This window comes from Amblyomma mixtum, chromosome 5, assembly GCF_055824585.1.
Source record: "Amblyomma mixtum isolate Tamu chromosome 5, ASM5582458v1, whole genome shotgun sequence".
NCBI lineage: Eukaryota > Metazoa > Arthropoda > Arachnida > Ixodida > Ixodidae > Amblyomma > Amblyomma mixtum.
In genome coordinates, this window is record NC_143016.1 from 88192798 (window position 1) to 88210993 (window position 18196).

An 18196-nucleotide genomic window follows, 5' to 3' on the forward strand; every position below is an offset into this window, starting at 1 on the left:
ACAAGTGCTCAAGGAATTGTTTTACACGAAATTAAATGACATATCTAGAATCAGCACACAAAAATACATGTGGTCTGAAAATTTTGTAACTGTGACTTCATTAATAAAAATCTTTTTTTTCAAGACCAGGGTCCCCCCTTAATATTTGCAGACTGGCAATCTCCTTTGTCTCACACTGGCATTGTGGCAGGCTTGCGCTGACCTTGTCTGCCACTGATGCAGGTGTGCCTGAACAAACTGGAGGACCTCCAGCTGGCCATGGTGGTGGTCCGGCTGTACGAGGGTGACCTGGACTCGACCCCCGAGCACCTGCAGCGGCTCCTCGATGCTGAGGTGTTGGGCCTGCCCGAGGGGGCGGCGACGGCGTCTCTGGAGCTGGCCCACCCAGACCCCTTCCTGCGGTCCATGGCCCTGTGGTTGCTGCAGCGCTACGAGGACTCGCTCACGACGCTGCTGCAGACACGTGTGGGCCAGGAGCACCACAGGATACACCAGGAGGACCAGCAGCAGCAGACCAACGGGGCAGCTGAGCGCAGCCCCACTGCCGACAAGGGCCCCTCCGTGGTGGACGACACAGGTAAAGGACCTATGCGAAACACTGCATTGAATAGTGTCGCCGCCGCGGTGGCTCAGTGGTTATGATGCTCAGCTGCTGACCCGAAAGACGCGGGTTCGATCCCGGCCGCGGCGGTTGAATTTCTTTGGAGGAGAAATTCTAGAGGCCCGTGTACTGTGCGATGTCAGTGCACGTTAAAGATCGCCAGGTGGTAGAAATTTCCGGAGCCCTCCACTACGGCGTCTCTCATAGCCTTAGTCGCTTTGGGCATTAAACCCCATAAACCAACCAACCAACCATTGAATAGTGTGGAGTGATAAAGAGCTTGGGCAGCAACTAGCTTCTGCCAGCACTACACTCTGTATAACACAATGGCTTGCATGCTGAGGCATCTACCCATGATTGCATCCACATCCTAATTAGGGCAGTAGTGGGCCTTGAGGGGCCATGGCACTTAATTCTATCCCGTGTTTTCTTTTTTTCAAGTGATGCGTTGGGCATTAGAAGACGTGGATCACAGCATGGTATTCTCCTACAGCCGCTAAATAATTTGCAATTGAATTTCTTCTCTCATGTTGTTTATTTCAGTTTCATCAACCCAACGTGTAGTTCATGTGAAGCTCGAAAAAGAAAGGCAATATAAACGCTGATACGCAGATTTAATTCACTACAACTTTAAACCAGCCTGCTTCAAGAGCTGGAATGAGAACAAACATATTGCCGTGATGTAAAGGGCAACTACACGTCACAGCCATCATCCAGTTATTAAAGAAATCAAACCTGAAACAGCGTCAAGAAGAAAGTCAGCTATAAATTAATTAGTAGTTTGTAGAGAAATATCACGCAGTGATTCATGTACATTAATGTCTAATGCATTGGTGTCTATTTGGTGTCTATAGTTCCTTAAAACAGCATAGCAAACATGTGCCAGCAGTGTGTCCCTGCAAACCTGACCAAGCGCCGCTGCCAGCTGTGGTTTACAGCTTCCACATGTGGTGTCAGCATACATAGCCTCAGAGCTACTGCTGGTTGCTGTATAGCCTTATGACAGTGTCCTAATCAGTTTAAGTGTTGTTTTTGTAACAGTTTTGATGAGAAAACACCTTGCAAGTACCTTCAACCTTCTGAACAGGAAGCAGGTTTTAAAAAGCATCTGTTTTCGATAGTTTCAGCATTGCTTTGTATACTGCATGGTGTGTCGATCTCCATGCTTGTGATACAGGTATGATTTTCGTGTGCATAGAAAGTACAGAGATGCCATGGTTACACAAACTAACACCAAAAATTTTTCCAGGCAAGCAGTAATGTGTGTGCATCATGTAAAAACACATTGCGCAGATCAGCCCGATGGGAATCTGATATGTTATGCTCAGGCCATCTAGTATAAACTTGAGTGATAAAAAAAACAGTTATTGTGTTACAGTTGTTTTCTTTTTAGCATGCTTAACCCTTAAGTCGAGCTGCAGACAGCTGATGCAGAAGCAGCTCTTTGAAACAAGCACCACTATTCGTTACTGACCTGAAAAACGCAGGTTCGATCCTGGCCGCGACGGTCGAATTTTGATGGAGGCGAAATTCTAGAGGCCTGTGTACTGTGCGATGTCAGTGCATATTGAAGAACCCCAGGTGGTCGAACTTTTCGGAGCCCTTCACTACGGCATCCCTCATAGCCTGAGTCGCTTTGGGACGTTAAACCCCGTAAACCAGAAACCAAACCAAACCAGTCTTTGCCAAAAGTATCCAGGCTGCACAGTTTGCTTCCCAGTCGTATATTAAAGTTATTATTCCAGCCCTCAAGCTCTGAATCTCTGTCCTCACCTTCAAAGACCTTCAAATCCATCAGCTGAGTGAATTGTTTCTTCCACTTCAAATGGAGACCTGTATGCCTTGTTTGTTCTTGGTGCAGCGGACCCCGGAGTGTTCAACTTTTACCTGTACCTGCGCACACACCCTCTGGTGGTGCGGCGCCACCTGGCCAAGTCCTTGAGTGTGCGCCGCAAGCACGGCCGAGCAGTGCTGCTGTCTGGCTTCAAGGGAGGCAATGCGGTGTCCAAGACGCTGACACCAGGGGGCACGACAAGCAGCGACACCATCACACCTTTGGAGCGGCGGCTCTTCTTCACGACGAGCCACGCACACTTCCGGGCGGGCTGCCCTCCCCTTGCTCTGGAGGTGCTGTCACGACTGCCGAACTGCATCCTCGACGACAACGGAAGCATCACTGCTGAAGAAGGCTCTCCTGCCAAAAGGCGAGACAGCGCAGATGCGGCTGCTCCTCTGGGAATTGTCAGCAATGGGCCCCTGCCTCAGAAGGCAGACGAGTTTGACTGGAGGTGAGAACCTTGCACCTTTCAGGGTAGTGCAGCCGTTTGAACTGCTGATTTGAATATCTGTAGCTTTTATTGTTGCACAAAGTAATTTGCAAAGTGAGTGATTTGTGTTGCTTGCTGAGTGAGTTCGGGCTCTATGAAACTGTTCCGCTGAGGGAATTACGTTAATCTGGTCCCATCCGAAACTTGTAGTTAACTATAGTTAAGGCATCTAGTTGCCTGCAATTCCCTGAAAATTTGCAGATTTAACCATTTCTCTTGGAATTATGTGTTGGAAGCCATATTATATTTTTTTAATGCTGTTGTTGCTTTGGACATCCCAAATATAATGCAAAAGTGAGTTTGAGAGAATTTTAAAGAAATTTTACAACTTTTATCGTTATAAATTTTATAACGATTATAATGCAGTCTCAAGCTCTTCAGGCTAGCCATAGCCGAAGGCCCCCTAAAAAATGCACAGACAACATGCTAAAATGTGGAAGCAGTTATGTCGACATGTTTCAGAGGCAGCCTTTCAGATGCAGGCACCACAATTGAGCGATGCCAAACCTCCAGGCAGCTTCCCACCCAGCAGCAGCCGCTACTTGCTTCTTCGAGCTGCTTAGTCCTGCACCTGTTAACCTTTCTGTGCTTTTCCTATTCCACTAAACTTTTTCAGTGGCTGCACTTTCTCAACAACTGCACCACCTTCTTTCCATGTCCACTGCGGGCTTCTCCTGTGCACCTACGCACTGCATGCTTTGCCACGAGGTCAATAGAAAGCTGGCTTCTCCTAGCAGCTTTTAAGCTTGATGGCAAAAGTTGCTTTACCTACGTTGAAAAACTTCTTCAAGGTGCCTTATGAAGCATTATTGATGTCTCTCTTGGAATTTCTCTGGTTCTTTGTTCTCAATTTTCTGCCGTAGGACGTTTGGGGCCTTAACTATAGTATTCATAAATACTTATTTAAATGTCTCCTAAATATGTTAGGAAATTTGACTAACATCAGCTTGACGCTCTGTTGCTGTTCAAAATGTGCTGTGGATTCTCTTTTTTTCTCTTCTGTTGCACAACATCTGATTTGAGTATGTGGAAGAGATGAAGGGAAAAACACGATTTCCAAGTTCCTGACACTGGTGTACATTATAAGCGCATTTTTATTAATTTTTTTTGCATTACAAATAAACCTGGTTGTGTGTGTCATGATGAGACTACACTTGGGCAGATTAAAATAAGCTGCGCCTCTCTGGTTCTCATTGTACCTATTAATGTACAACAAGCTTGATTGCTACAAAAACTAGCGATGTTTTGGCTCCTGTTTTAAAAGTTAAGCCAAAATCTTTATTAATTTACACGTTCTGAACAGTTCATAAATTGATCCTAACTAGCAATCTTTTCTTCCCAAAAATATAAAACCCACGGCGGCATTTGCATTATATGTGGCTATAGAGGCATTATGTTATTGACATAATTGTGCCTTTCTTTTTGGCCACCTTTATGGGGCATGCATTTCACAAAATCATGCATTAGAATAAAGGTAAAAGCATTGTTTAACTGATGTCTGCGCATCTAATCTTTATTCTAATTTTGTCACCTCACGTCTTTCCTCATGCCATAGCCGTGCCTTGTACGTGGTGCATATTTTCATGCTGCAAGTTGCCATATTTGTTTAAACGTCTTGTCTGTCCAGCCAACCACTAACAAAGGCTCCAGAAAAGGCAGAGGACTTCGACTGGAGCCAGCCCCTTAGCACGGGCCCGCCCAAGCAGAAAGCGGAAGACTTTGACTGGAGTCAGCCACTGACCACCGCTGCTTCCAACAAGGCAGATTCCTTTGACTGGAGTCAGCCTGGGCTGTCCATCGACAAGGAGGATGCCAAGGGTGGTGACTCAAAGCAGCAAGACGAAGGCAAGTGCAAAGTGCAACTGCAGTACAAGCGTAGCGCACTGTATGCCTTGTCACCTGCCTGCAGAAGCATCACTTAAAGATTTGCTACTTTTGGGAAGCTCTTAGCTACCAAACTGACTACAATAGCTGTTCTTTTGGGGGTGCAGTTTTTTGTGTGCAGTTTTTTGCTGTCGTCTCTGGAAATTACAGATACATGAAAAATAATTACTCTACTGCTTACTGACTTGTGTAGCATTTCTTATAGTGCAACTGCATTTTAAACAGCACATGTTGAAAGAGGTGGACGGGCGTTCTGATGGAGTGGAAAAAGGGGTGTGTGAACATTGTAATTTTCGAGTACAAATTGGGTACGAATATGGGGTAAAAAACACCTTCTAATATCGGATTAAATGTTGAATATCTGCTCCGTATGAAAAGTTTCTAGAAAAGATATGTCGGCAAATGCCGTTGCCTTTATTTTTTCAAAACAGTGGGTGGACTTTGCAACTCAAATGAAACGAAACTAGGCCAACTCAGCACCGTAAAACAAGAATGGCATGCCAAGAAATGTATTTACTGCTTGATTTGTTAGCATAGCAGTACACAACCTGTATGAATGAGCAAATGAACTCCTTGAAGTGACATAACTGGCAGCTAAAATAATGTGCTGGGCAGTAAAACGCGATTAATCGGGACTTCAAGAGTCTGTAAGAAATGACCAAGTTATCCGAAGGTCGAGTTTTGAAGCCCCCTCCTTCCCCTGGAAAATTAGAAACTGCCGAAAATCCACTGAACGAGGTGGTGCCATCTACAAACACCGAACAGCCCATGATGAGCATCCAGTTTCAACACGATAGTAAACGTTAAACGTGGTGAACGCACATTGGCGTTGGAAAGGGTGAGGCTGCTTCTAAAACAAAAAAAAAAGACCAGATGGCATGCCAGCCTGTGCCCAAAAGCAGCGTATAGCTTTGCTTTGATGGCTGGTGAATGCGCGACTGATAGCAGCGGGCTAGCAGGGCAGCTCAGAAACAAACTACCTAGCCAAGCTATTTTTTAGCCCTCTGATCGTTGTTGTACCTGCCATTACATGCATGTCCTAGGTACATGGGCTACAATGTACCGTGCATAAGGATGGATTTTCACAATACTGCTTGACCCATCTGTGACGCTTCAGTTGGCTCCCCCCTACTCGTTTCCTTCGGCAGCCCTATTTGAAATCCTGCAAGTGGGCTTTTCCACATAACACAGTTCACCTGAACGAGATGGCGGAACTCGCGTTAGAAGAACTTTGAATGCGAGGGGTCGAGCGCCATAGGTTCAGGTGTTAGGTATGAAAAAAAGTGCGGAAGGATAAAGCAAGAAACTGCAAGCTTTCACATTGTGATCATTCGAAGCTAGTGATTGGCCATCATGTCCTTTTCACGTGGACATGTGGGAAAGCCCACTTGTGGAATTCAACACAAGGTCGAAGCGCTCCTCGCGATAAACGCTGCAGAGAAGAGCGAAGAGAGCGTCTTCACACCGTTTTCCTGGCACTTAAAACTCAATCTTCTAATAATGTGTCTAGATATTTTGGTTTTGCCAGGGTCGGTTTTCTGAAGGTCTGCGCTTTATTCAGTTGCTACAGAATATACTGACATTCTGGAACATTCGGAAATTCTTGAATATCCATTTCTCTAATTTAATATGAGCCGAAAAGGAAATATGTTTGTATTCATATTCGAAATTTCGAATATTCGCACACCCCTAGTGAAAAATGTAGTCATTCTCTAATGTGGTTGTCAGAGGTTCGTACTGATTTGTGAGGTGGCCAAAAGCAACAAATTCGCATCATCAAGCCAAAAATATCAAAAGCAGAGTTTCAGCTATAGTACTGCTCATTGGAGCTGGTAGAAGGTGCTTTGGTAGTCTGATATTGTAGCATAACTTCAGAAATTAACAAGCAATTTACGGCCGATGCTCTTGGCAATAATGTAGCATAACTTTTCTTGATTTGCTTTTACTCTCTTTCAGCAGAAGAAGCCCAAGTTCAAAATAGGATAGAGACCCTGGACATCATGGCGCAGCAGTTGAAATTCATGGCATGCCTCAAGGTGAGCTACCCTGGTACACAGTAGGAGCAGCAGCAACTTTCTTGGCCTCCTTGTTTGCAGCGTATTGTTATATGATTTTAATAACTTAGTTTACTTGCTTTCTTTCGCTGATTGGCTCCAGCACACTCTGAGCTTGCCCAGGAGCTTTTCAGATGCTGCTGATGCATTAGTGTGGCACGCTCTTGAGTGACAGTCATAGTGGCTGGGAGTGTTCTTTATTCTCTGTTAAGCGGAAAATATAGCTGTACTCGCTGCAAATGCACATTGTTTCTGTATGGTGGATAATGCCTTGCAGCTAGGCTCAGTTTTGTGCCAGTCTTGAGACCACTGTGGTGTCCTAGCTGATATTTTTGAATTTTTGTGTGCCTTCAGAGCAATGCATTCGGTAAGCGAGTGGATTACATGATAGAATGTAATTTAAATATACAGTGGGATTACAAGACAGATCAATACGCTGCTGTTCATTTGCAGGATGTTTTTTAAAAGAGGTAAAGCGAATGACAGTGCATTCATGGCTTACACAGCTACATTGTGCACAGCTGATTTAAACGAATTAAAATTGTCGAAAAGATCCCAAAGTTTTTGAAAAGCCCAGTCTTATAAACCCCTGCTTAGAGTCAAGCGACTGAATGGAAATTGATTTATTATTGTGCACCGATGGGAATTGCAGATCATGATGGAGGAGCTGAGCACACTGGCCACAGGCTTTGAGGTGGATGGAGGCCAGCTGAGGCATCAGCTCTACGTCTGGCTTGAGCGTTGCGTTGCAGCTCTCAAGGAGCTCTGCCAATATGGTGCTACTATGCAGACCTCCGGAAACTCCTCCGGTGAGCTCCCTGCTCATTGCTGTGCAGTTATCGTTCTGGACGACAGCAGCTTATGCACATTTCCCTACCTTGATTGTGTTCATGTATGCTTACGGTTTGTTTTTTTTCTTTAAATACACATAGAATTATGTGTGTGATGGGATCGTACAAAATCAGTGAACAAAATGGAACTAATTACCTCTAATTTTCTTCAGAGAGTTGTATGAAATGAATATTTTGGATGAGTTCTGTGTTCTTCTGAGAGAGAAATTGTTTCTTGGTGCTGCATGCAAGTGTTAATGGGTTACTCTAGCTTAGTAGCTTTAGTGATGGCTTAACATGCAAGAATTGTTTGTTTTGCATGAAGGCAGTTATAGTACCTTTGAAAAGGTGTAGAAGGTTTGTGTAAAGCAAAGCTTAGTGTAAAATTTACGGACTAGGTGGCACCTTTCCCAAACATGTTTCCAGCTTTCGGAATGCTAAATGCTGAGTGACACTAGGGCCCATTTAAGTAGCTGGTGAATTCTTGGTTGTACTATAGGGAGTCAAACTGAGCACTTCGACATAAGAGGCAGGTTCTTTTCATGAGAAAACTGGTAAAAAAAATGTCCAGGAAAGAGGGCAGTAGGAAGGCAACATATAGGTTTGTTTTACACTTACACCTGGCTTAGAAGTGGATGCTCTGGTAGGTAGTGCAGTACAGCAGTTGTCACTTTTCTGGTACCAGGGGGAGCAAAGACTGGGGGAGTTTTCAGACCGACAATCCACTTGCCGTATGACATGCCTTCAAAGTGAGTTTAGATTTTGTATGTCAAATGGAACCTGATGGCTGAAGCCATTGGTGGTGATCGCATAGTGGTGTCTAAACAGAGGACGTAAGTAAATCATGCTTTCAAGTTGGGCCCTAGAGTCAGTATGTACGGGGCAGCTTTCGTTGGTTTTGGTCAATCACATGTTTTCCTCTTCTTTTTGTTCAAGTACCTGACCTGTTTCCTTTTCTGTATTGCCGCTCTGACGTGCTGCAGCTGAGCACTGGGCCTGTCCATTGCTTTTGTGGATAGGGAGAGGTGGATCCAAGGCAACTGCTACTGAAATGTTTTGCGATTTTTGTGTTTTGCTTGCAGTGTGTGCACTCCAGTCATAAACACTTAGTATCCCAAGAAAGGTTGCATGAATTTGCTTTGAGTGTCTTCGTTTCTTCTCTCTCTCTCTCTCTCTCGTTTTCAGTGTCCGAGACGTCCATGCTTCCCGACGCAGCAGCAGAGGATGGGTCTTCTGGTGGAAGAGAGAGGGCGCAAACGGGCCCTGACTCTGGCCAGGGAGGGGCGCCCGTGCCCACTCTGCATGCCATCTTGGTTGCTGACAAGCAGGATTTTGAGGCCAAGCTGGTTCGGGCTGCACGCCGTAAGCTGTGGCTCAAAGCCAACGAGGCACTGCTCCGCACGCTGCTCTCCTACACGGGCCTTCACGGTGCCCACGGGGGAGGCCTGGCTGCAGTGCGCATGGAACTCAACCTGTTGCTTCAGGTGAGGCAGGGATGCTCTCTGCAGTGTGGCCCCTCATGCAGGGAAACTTGTGCACCTCAAAAACAGGCAGTTTCAAATGAGCAAAGCTCTTCATATGCTTGCTCTGTTGAAGTTCCACCAAGACAAACTAAGATGCCATTTTGCTACTTCATTGTCATTTGTTAAAATTATTGTATGAGCTGTGTATTTTTTAATCAACATAATAAATTATTTGTTATGTTAACACTAGGGAATGTAATGCAATGGACTGCTTTTTCTTTATTTAACAAAATGCACAAATTATCAGAGATAAAGAAGAAAAATCAAAATCACTGAGCCTGCATGCACTTAAAGTGCACATTAATGCATGTTGCTTCTACTAGGCTGTTCAGCTAAGGTGTGTACAGTTACTGCTGCATTTCTGGTCTTATCACTTTCATTGCCCTGTAGAAAGGCTGGGGGGAAGGTGTGGGGGGAAGAAAACAGTTAGGGCAGGGCATGTGGCATGATCAAGTCCAGCAGGATTAGAGGAACCCTCATTGTTAGCCTGTGTGTTCTATCTTTTTTTTTTATTCTTGCTGCATGACACTGTCACACTTGTCTCTGAGGAAGAATGGGAGAGGCTAAGGCACTCTGTTGTGGCTTTACTGCATGCCTCAATCTAGGTACTTCTTTGCGGCATTCCAGAATTGTGACAAATGGCAGTAACAGCTGGTGGGAAAGAAGGGCTGTGCCGGGCTCAACCGAACAGTTTAGCAGAGAGTGTTGAGCGAAGTAGTGTTTAGTGCTTATGTGCTCTCATTGATTTTGTCTATTAGTTTCACGGTAACGTGCTGATTGGCCTGCCAGCCAGTTTACTTGGTAATGAAGGGCGCACATATGATGGAAGACTGTTTGATGTCCGCTGACAATTATTTGATGGTCACCCTCACAGGAGCTGCAGCAGGACCGTTCCCAGCAGCAGCTGTTGTCACCACTTCCTTTCCCCACAACACTGCCTCTCCTGGCTGCCAGTGTGGCCTGCCAAAAAACTGTGGTTGCTGATCCAGTTCGCCTTCTCCAGGTGAGTACTGGCTTTGACTACCTGCTGTCACGTGCTCTTGAATGGCAAAAATGCATTCCGCCAACACAGTATGGAGCAGGCAATGAAAATATGACTTTGCTTGAAGAACAACTTCAGACTGTGCTCTTTTCTTTGATATGGAGTACAGTGTTTGCTTTAGGTTGTATTGCTCATCATATTTAATAAGCAAGTACGCCAAATGTATCAAAGGTAAACTTACGAATGTTTCCAAAATGGCTCAGTTATTCTCTTTAGTGCATTGGTAGTTGTGCAGTCGGCTTCTGTCAGTTTGCAAACAATTTCTTTTCTTTTTTTTTCATTTAATTCACGGAGAGAATCTGGTTATTTTAAACCCTTATTGTCATACACAGGATATTACAGACCTGAGCAGATTGTCGACACCTCGACTGCATGCATTGCTAGTTACGAGTGATTTTTCTTATTTATGCTCTGCGGATGGAGACGGTTCACTTCAACTGTTGAACCGTGCACATTCGAGCACTCCACACTGATGAGCAACCACAGAACATGAAATTAGAAAGTCAGAGGCAGAGCGTTAAGTGAGAGTTTGAGGAGGGGGGGCACCTATGAGCAAAGAAAGACTGCATGTGGTCAATGTCCTTGTTCTCCTGTATTGTTTTTTTGGTGAACCTATGGCAAACCGACTAGCCAGTCTTAGTAGCTTGGCATGTTTGTCCATGGTCTATTGTTCTATCTAGAGTGATTGGAGGGCAGCAGCCTGCAGCCTCAGAGTAAAACTGCTGTGCACCTTGAACTACTTTGCCGGTGTCAGGAGAGCTTGTCTTGGTTACTCTGCAGCTGATGGCTCATGACATCTTGCTGACGGTGATGGATCTGGAGGAGCCACCCGGTGCGGCCACCAGTGCCAGCACCTTTTCACGGGTGTCTGTGCTGTGGGACTTGGGCACTTCTCTGTCAGCCTGCATCTACCAGGCACTGTGCGACAGCGACAGCTTTGGCCTCAAAGGTCAGCAGGGCTCCAACAGGGGGCTCGACGTCGAGGACTGCCTCAGGTACATCTGCATGAGGGTCCTTCTTTTTTTCTTTTTTTTTCTTTATTGTGTCACGGATTCTCTCCGTGCAGGGGGCAAAGGTAAAGGCAAAATGCCTGACAGAGCCTCTGCGCTCCCACCGTTCAAGGCAGCATAACGTGTCATTTACACACATATTTGCTAAACATTTTTAGCACACAACAGAAAGCAAAAAAAAAAAAAAATCAGTTATTTAGATCGCATGTCTTCACAGCATTAGTTTTTCTTGAACAAGGTATATTTTAAAGAGGAAGAAAAGGCATATGCAATAGGTATTATGTAATAACAAAATTGGCTTGCATCAGAAGCCAATCAAAGAAAAGAAAAACCACAATTCATTGGTCCGAAAAATAAATCGCATATGCAGTAAATAGGTCAGTACATACAAGCATTTCAGAAAAAAACAAGGTTTAGACTGATGTGTAGGGTACATGCTGAAACAATGGCAAATATATTGTACAACCGAACAGAGAAATAACATAACATAATATAACATAAATAATAGAAATAACATAACATAATGCAACGTAGCTGAGGTTACATGTGTTATCAGGGATGAGCGCAAGTTAACAAAAAGAGAATGCATTTTCACTGCCCACTAATAGCTTTTTACAGTTCTTTTTGAAGTTGTGGAAGGATTGTGTGTATTGTACATTAAAGTGATCACTGTTTAATATGTTAATTGTTTGGTAATTCAATGTTTGCCTTCCGTAATTAGTTCTTGTGGCGGGCTTGAGATGGTGTGGTCTACGTATTGGGTATGAAGTGCAACTGTCAACGGGTATTGTGTGCAGCCTATTTTTATAAATCCACTGAAGTAGTTTGAAATAATAAACTTGATCTGCTTTAAGCATGCTGTGTTTAATGGAGAGCGGTTTTGTTCGGAGTTCTCGTTTGTAACCAATATAGTTTTCACACATTCTCAATATTTTCTTTTGTATCATGATTAGTTTGTTGTAGTTTGAAGCTGTCGTAGTTCCCCATACTAGAATGCCGTAACTGAGTTTTGAATAAAAAAGTGAATAGTATAGTGCTTGCTTCAACCAGGTGGGTAGTATATTTTGTATTTTATACATGCAACCAGTAACTCGAGATAGCTCACTTTTTAATTTGTTAACGTGAGTATTCCATGTAAGGTCCTCTGTAAACCATACGCCCAAGAACTATTGCTCTGTGACTTCTTCCAGTAGCGTGGCCTCAAATTTCAGATGAACACAGTAGGGGTCTCTTTTATTTTCTGGCTTAAAAATTATGTATTTGGTTTTGCATGTGTTTAAACTCAGCCGGTTGCTTTTAAGCCATCTGGAAAGTTTAAGCCATCTTTAAAAGTTGGACATCTCTGCCTGGAGTTATATGCCCAGCATCACTGTTGTGAGGTTTTCTTTTCTTCTCACACTTTTTTGTTTTGTGGAAGAGGAGGGGAGCTTCTAAAATTGGATTTCTTCAAAATGTCAAGGAAAAAAAAAATGCTGCTCTGAAATTTTTGTCTTCTGGAATGGCAGTCTTGTGACATTGAAGACAGCGTAAAAAAAGCCATTTAGAAAGTGGCACATTTGGAAAAATGTGAGGAGAGAAGATCATCACTGTCATAGATGTAATATTTAATGCTTTCGAAGTGCCTGATTCTTAAATAAGCTGTAGAGCGTGACCATGCAGCATTATATTTCATTTGCTGGCACTTGGTGGTGCAGCATGATTGCAGTTCCTTTTTTTTTAGTGGCCAGATTACGCTCATGGCATTTGTGATTTGTGACCTTTACTTCCTGATGAGAGTCGAGTGAAACAAATCCTTGCATCTGTTTGCATGCATGCAGCCTCAGTGTGGTGTACCAAAACAGCCACCTGCTGGTGGGCCACGCCACCAGGCGTCCTCGGTTGGGCAGCACCGATGAACCCCTCACACCTGCGACCCAACCAAGCAAGTGGCCAGGTATGTGCATTGCTTTATCCCACCTGATTCATTGGGTACTTGAAGTCCTATACTGCAAAAGCACTCCTTTGCAGATATGCGTGGTGTCAGATTGGTTCTGAAGCATCTTCAAGGGGTGGAAGCCCACAAATATGAAAGACAGATTTTAAGAGTAAACTTGAAGTATCATGTGGTCTGTACCGTATTTGCTCGTGTAATGAACCAATTTTTTCCAGAAAAGTTGACATCAATTTGGGGTGAGGTTCGTTACGCGGTGAAAAAAAAGTTTTCACGCACTATTTTGTGGGAGTCGAAATTTCTGATCGCCCGCCCATCCATCCATCATCAACAAAAGCACTTGGTCAGTCGCATTGTTGTCACTGGCATTAGCATTATTTACTTCGAAAGGTGTTTGTTGTGTCGTGGCCCGATCCGACAATTTTATGATAATAGTCAACAGTGCCAGCCTATCGCGGCAGGTAAAGTCAGGTAGGTTTTAAAAAAAGGCATTTTTGCTTCCAGTTTTGAGCTCGCCAACTCACTTGGGGGACTGAAGGTCCTGCTTCCTTCATTGCATTTCAATGTACCATAAAATTCCGAACAAGCGCCCCCACCCTTGCAAGGGCCCCCCCTAACTTCACTGTCAATTTCACATTTCCGCGCCTCTCCGGGAAAGCCCCCCCCACCCCCCGCACACGTTCTTGTAACGTACCGCGCCCAAGCAACACTAGTCTGCCCCATCCAGTTCAAGAATCCAATCCAATCCTGCTTTTCAAGCCATTCGCATGCTCGTTTGCACGTGCCATTTGTCTTGTTTTGCCGTTGTCGAGTTCGCGATGCCGGTGCATTCGTACTCAGTGGCGAAGAAAGTTGAGGTCGTACAATGACATCGATAAAACGGAAGAAGCCTGCACCAAACGTCTCGGCATTTCAAGCTCGACCGCATATGGATACGGGAATGGGACAATTTCAGAAAGATGCTTCAGCATAACTGCAGGAGAGCAAAACATCGAAGCTGAGTAACGGCGCCCCAGTTTTCAGGGAACTCGTGGACGATGCGCTCTTCGAGTTCTTCGAGCGGGAAACAACGGCAGGACGCGCAGTTAGTAACCGGCTTCTCTCTGAAGAGGCTGTCAGAATAGCCAACAACACGCAGTTGGGAAACACTGTAGCCGTGGCGCCAGAAGACCGGGGTGGGCTTTAAGCAGGATGCTGTGAACTTTTTTTTTGCGACTGACTTGGAGGAGTCTTTTGATGGTTTTGAGAGTGATTGACATAGCAGTCATAAATCTTTCACTCAATGAAGTTCATGTTGCTAGAGATAAATAACATCTTAAATCCATGTGCAGTGCACTTTTTTTTTCTGGCATAAAAAAATCGCTGCCATCTTGAATTTTGGCGCCGTTCCGGAATAGCACCCCCCTCTACTTTGCCAGTGATTGCGACTTGCTGGAGGGGGGGCGCTTGCTCGGAATTTTACGGTAGAGAATGTTTTATAGCGTTCTGGTTTAAACTGCTGTGGTCCTCCAATGCTCGAATTCTCACTGGCTTTCTAAGCATACACTGGCTGGCACAGTCGGATTACATGAGCAAGCTATCATCACCGGCGGCGCTCCTGTCGAGGGCACACAGCGTCATGGCACTGAGCCAAGTTTGCAGAGTGCGCCACACCCATGGGACTGTTGTCGTAAGATAAAGCAAGTGGGATGTTATCAGCATGCAGGGTCTTGGCGCGCTGCTAAGATTGGGGCTTCAGATGGCACGAAACTGAGGAACCTTCTAAGAACTTAATGCTTAAAAAAAAAAATTATTCTCACGGACATATTATGGGAGTAAATACAGTAAACAGGTTTTATTGTTATTGCTGACCATTGTATAGCAGGGATGTCTGCTTCGAGGGTGTCTCCAAACTTCCTGTCATCACAAAAACTAGCAAAACTGTTTCTCTTAAAAGAAAAAAAAAAGCTCATCTATTATATTTTCTGTTCTGCAGAGTATGAGAACGAGAGACTGACAGAGCCTCAGTGCTGAAGGTCATCTCACCTTTTCTTGTCTCGTCATTATTTTGTGCACCTGCCCAACTTTCTCCCATGCTCCAAAAACAGCCGTAGATCAGTACCGAATGCACTCGACTTATGTACTCTGTGTGACTGGAGCCTCGTGGAATGAGGCTACTTTGGATTAAGTGGATGTGTGCTTTTGTGTGCGCATCAGAAATGACAAAAATTCAATTCCTTATTTATATAGTTGCAGTGAAAGCTCTCTCGTGTGAAACTTTCTGTGGATAAGTGCAAACTGTGGGATGTGCTGCTTTTCTCGCAGGGGTGCAGTCCCTGCGAGCGCTGATGGCTCGGGACAAGGACGAGGACGGCCCCCGGCTGCACACCCTGCTGTGCGAGTCGTTTGTGGCCGTCTACCTGAGCCAGCTGATCCATGCGCTGGCCTCGTGCGACTGCCACGTGCTGTACCGGCTGGTGGGCCAGCGCTTTGACCAGCGCACCTGGTCCATGCTGTTTGGGGGCGGTGCCAAGAAGCTGCTGCGGGTGTCTGCTGGTGGCTCCAGCGGTGCTGTCACACCCTCGGCAGCTCCCGAAAGTGAGCAGCCCTGTGCCTTCCTTATCTGCACGCATTGTCATGGATGTCTAAGTTTCAGGCAGTTGTCACCCTGCTCTCAGAGAAGCTTGAGGAATTAGTCAACTGAACAGTTGGCTCACTTCCACTCTTAATCTTCCACCGGTGATACGATGAGTATAAGCTTTTCCCTGCCTGGTGCTTAGCTTCTATAGGGTGAAATGCTTGTGAACTGGGTCTTTTAAGACGGAAGCCTTTAATGCCCCATCGTTGTAAGCAGGAGTTGTCGACAGAAATTTCACGCTTTTCAATTCGTCGAAATGGTCGTGACGTCACAGTGCACGAATTTCAAACTGGGTTAATTGTACTTTGGCTAGTAACCATGCAACCAATTAAAGGGATGGTATAGTGATGCTCCAAGTAAAATAAATGAATAAATAAAAAAAATTTTGCTGAGTAGGTACGTAATTGGTCGAGTTGGGGAATCGAACCAGGGTCTCCGTAGTGCGAGACAAGCACGCTAACCACTCCGCCATGCCAGCTCGATGGTTTGGAATGAACCAAGGCGTGTCTAGTGAATACGGTGTCTTGGTTCACTCCCATCTTCCTCCCTTTCCTGATGGGAAAATTAAAAAAACAACAACAAATGAAATTTTAAAAAAAGAAAAAGTAAAAATAAATTAGAAATTAAACAAAAAGAAACAAAAAAGACAAAAATAATAAAGAAATCAATGCAAACCAGTGTGCAAGGAAAGGCTTTCGCCTTACAGCACTTTAGAGAGCCAGAGTGCCCCGTGAATTTTTTGACCCCACCTTGAGATGACGAAGATACCTTGTGCCATTGCGCTCTTTGGCCACAGATACCCTTGCACTATAAAAACTCATCATCCATCCATACTCTGCCTTGGAGCCTGTTAGTAAAACGGTCTTCTCAGAAAGTTTAGAATGGTCAGTCAGTTTGGCCTTGTTTTACTCTGGTGGGGCCACCTGAACTAAGGTTAATACATTTTCAGTCACAAAGATTTGAGGTAGCTGTTCGCATTCCCTTTAGAGCCATGGTTGCCCACAGTTAATCGTTAAAATGATTTTCTCACTGTAAACTGTGCTGCATTTTAAGGTCTTCCTAAAATGTATCACACTCACATACAGGGTTTGTGGGTATTTTTTCTCTTTTTCTTTCTCAGAAGAGGCAACGGCCACTGTGGAGACTGGCATCTTTGATGCTATCACCCGACAGCGTGTCAAGTGGAACATGAAGATTTTGCCTCAGCTGAAAAGTGAAGCTCCCCAGGCAAATGTCCGCGAGGACCGCCCCACATACCGAGAAATCTTTGTTCCTCCAGTCCTGTCAATGATGTCCTGCTTTATGTCCAAGGTATGGTAAAACTATTGCTCATTAATCCCAAGTTCTGTGTTGTTTGCATTTCAAAGCATTCGAGTACAGAGCATGCGGTTGTTAAAGCTAGCATAGAAACTGCATCTGTTGCAGCAGAGTTGTGGTTTGTTGGGCTAGATTTCAGGTAGCCAGAGTTTACTTCAGGTTGCATACATGCACTGTGATGCAGAGGACACACTTTTGGAAAAGACAATATTCTGGCATATTCTTGATATACCCACTGTCGTCAGTGTGTTGTCCATCTCTTGTTATGTCGTATCTTTGATTTCTTTTCTTGATGTATCAGCAGCATCTAAGTAGCCTAACTTCAAGGCTTGGCAGCTTCTGCAGACACTGAACTTACCATCCTAGTTTTGATGAAGGGCTTTCGCTTCGTAGCATTTTCACTTGATTTGTGTCATCTTTTGCGAAACTAGAGGCCCATTTACTGTATGATGTCAGCGCGTTTTAAAGAACCCCAGGTGATCCAAATTTCCGCAACCCTTCACTACGATGTCCCTAATAGCCCGAGTTGCTTTGGGACGTTAGACCGCCTAGGCCATAGACCAGACTTTTTGTTAATGGTTCCAAGTGCTCTAATAACCATCGGCTTTTCCTTTTCAGCCAACGTTAGGAGAGCAGATGGCAGCAATTGACTACGACTCGACGGCTTCAGTTGCCAGTGATGAAGAAGATGCCATTGGGGGCCATGATGAAGAGAATGAAGAGGACGATGTCTTCAAGGACCCCACTATGAATGAGCAGCAACGGCGGCCATCCCAGGGGTCCCGCTTGGAGCAACTGGACCCTGGGTCGTATGCCTGGGCCCTGATGCGTTATGCGGTCGTTAAGATGGCCAACCATAACCTGCGAGAGTTCCTTTCTGTTGCTGGCATTGAGTTGCAAGGTGAGAACTGTTCTCAGTTGCGTTCACTGTGGCACTGCAAATTACCTATATCAGGCAATGGAAGTCCAGGTGCAAGAAAGTGGCTGTTGCTGTGACTTCATCTACCTGATAATTTTTTTGTTACTTTTGCAGCACTACAGTCATGCATGGGGTCACAGTC

General features: G+C 44.9%; 1 protein-coding gene across 9 annotated transcripts in view; it reads left to right on the forward strand.

The window, feature by feature from the left end:
* The window catches only part of Rbcn-3A (rabconnectin-3 alpha), a 96078-nt gene that overhangs the window by 51614 nt on the left and 26268 nt on the right, over positions 1 to 18196 (forward strand). For 8 of the 9 annotated variants that reach the window (XM_089545457.1, XM_089545456.1, XM_089545465.1 and 5 more), the window contains 12 exons: positions 223 to 577; positions 2463 to 2889; positions 4556 to 4773; positions 6769 to 6848; positions 7519 to 7675; positions 8882 to 9180; positions 10094 to 10222; positions 11042 to 11256; positions 13089 to 13204; positions 15506 to 15778; positions 16939 to 17129; positions 17754 to 18036. In XM_089545457.1, coding sequence (XP_089401583.1) covers positions 223 to 577; positions 2463 to 2889; positions 4556 to 4773; positions 6769 to 6848; positions 7519 to 7675; positions 8882 to 9180; positions 10094 to 10222; positions 11042 to 11256; positions 13089 to 13204; positions 15506 to 15778; positions 16939 to 17129; positions 17754 to 18036 — 2743 coding nt within the window. The remainder of the gene's footprint in view (positions 1 to 222; positions 578 to 2462; positions 2890 to 4555; positions 4774 to 6768; positions 6849 to 7518; positions 7676 to 8881; positions 9181 to 10093; positions 10223 to 11041; positions 11257 to 13088; positions 13205 to 15505; positions 15779 to 16938; positions 17130 to 17753; positions 18037 to 18196) is intronic. The other variant, XM_089545458.1, reaches the window with a different exon arrangement.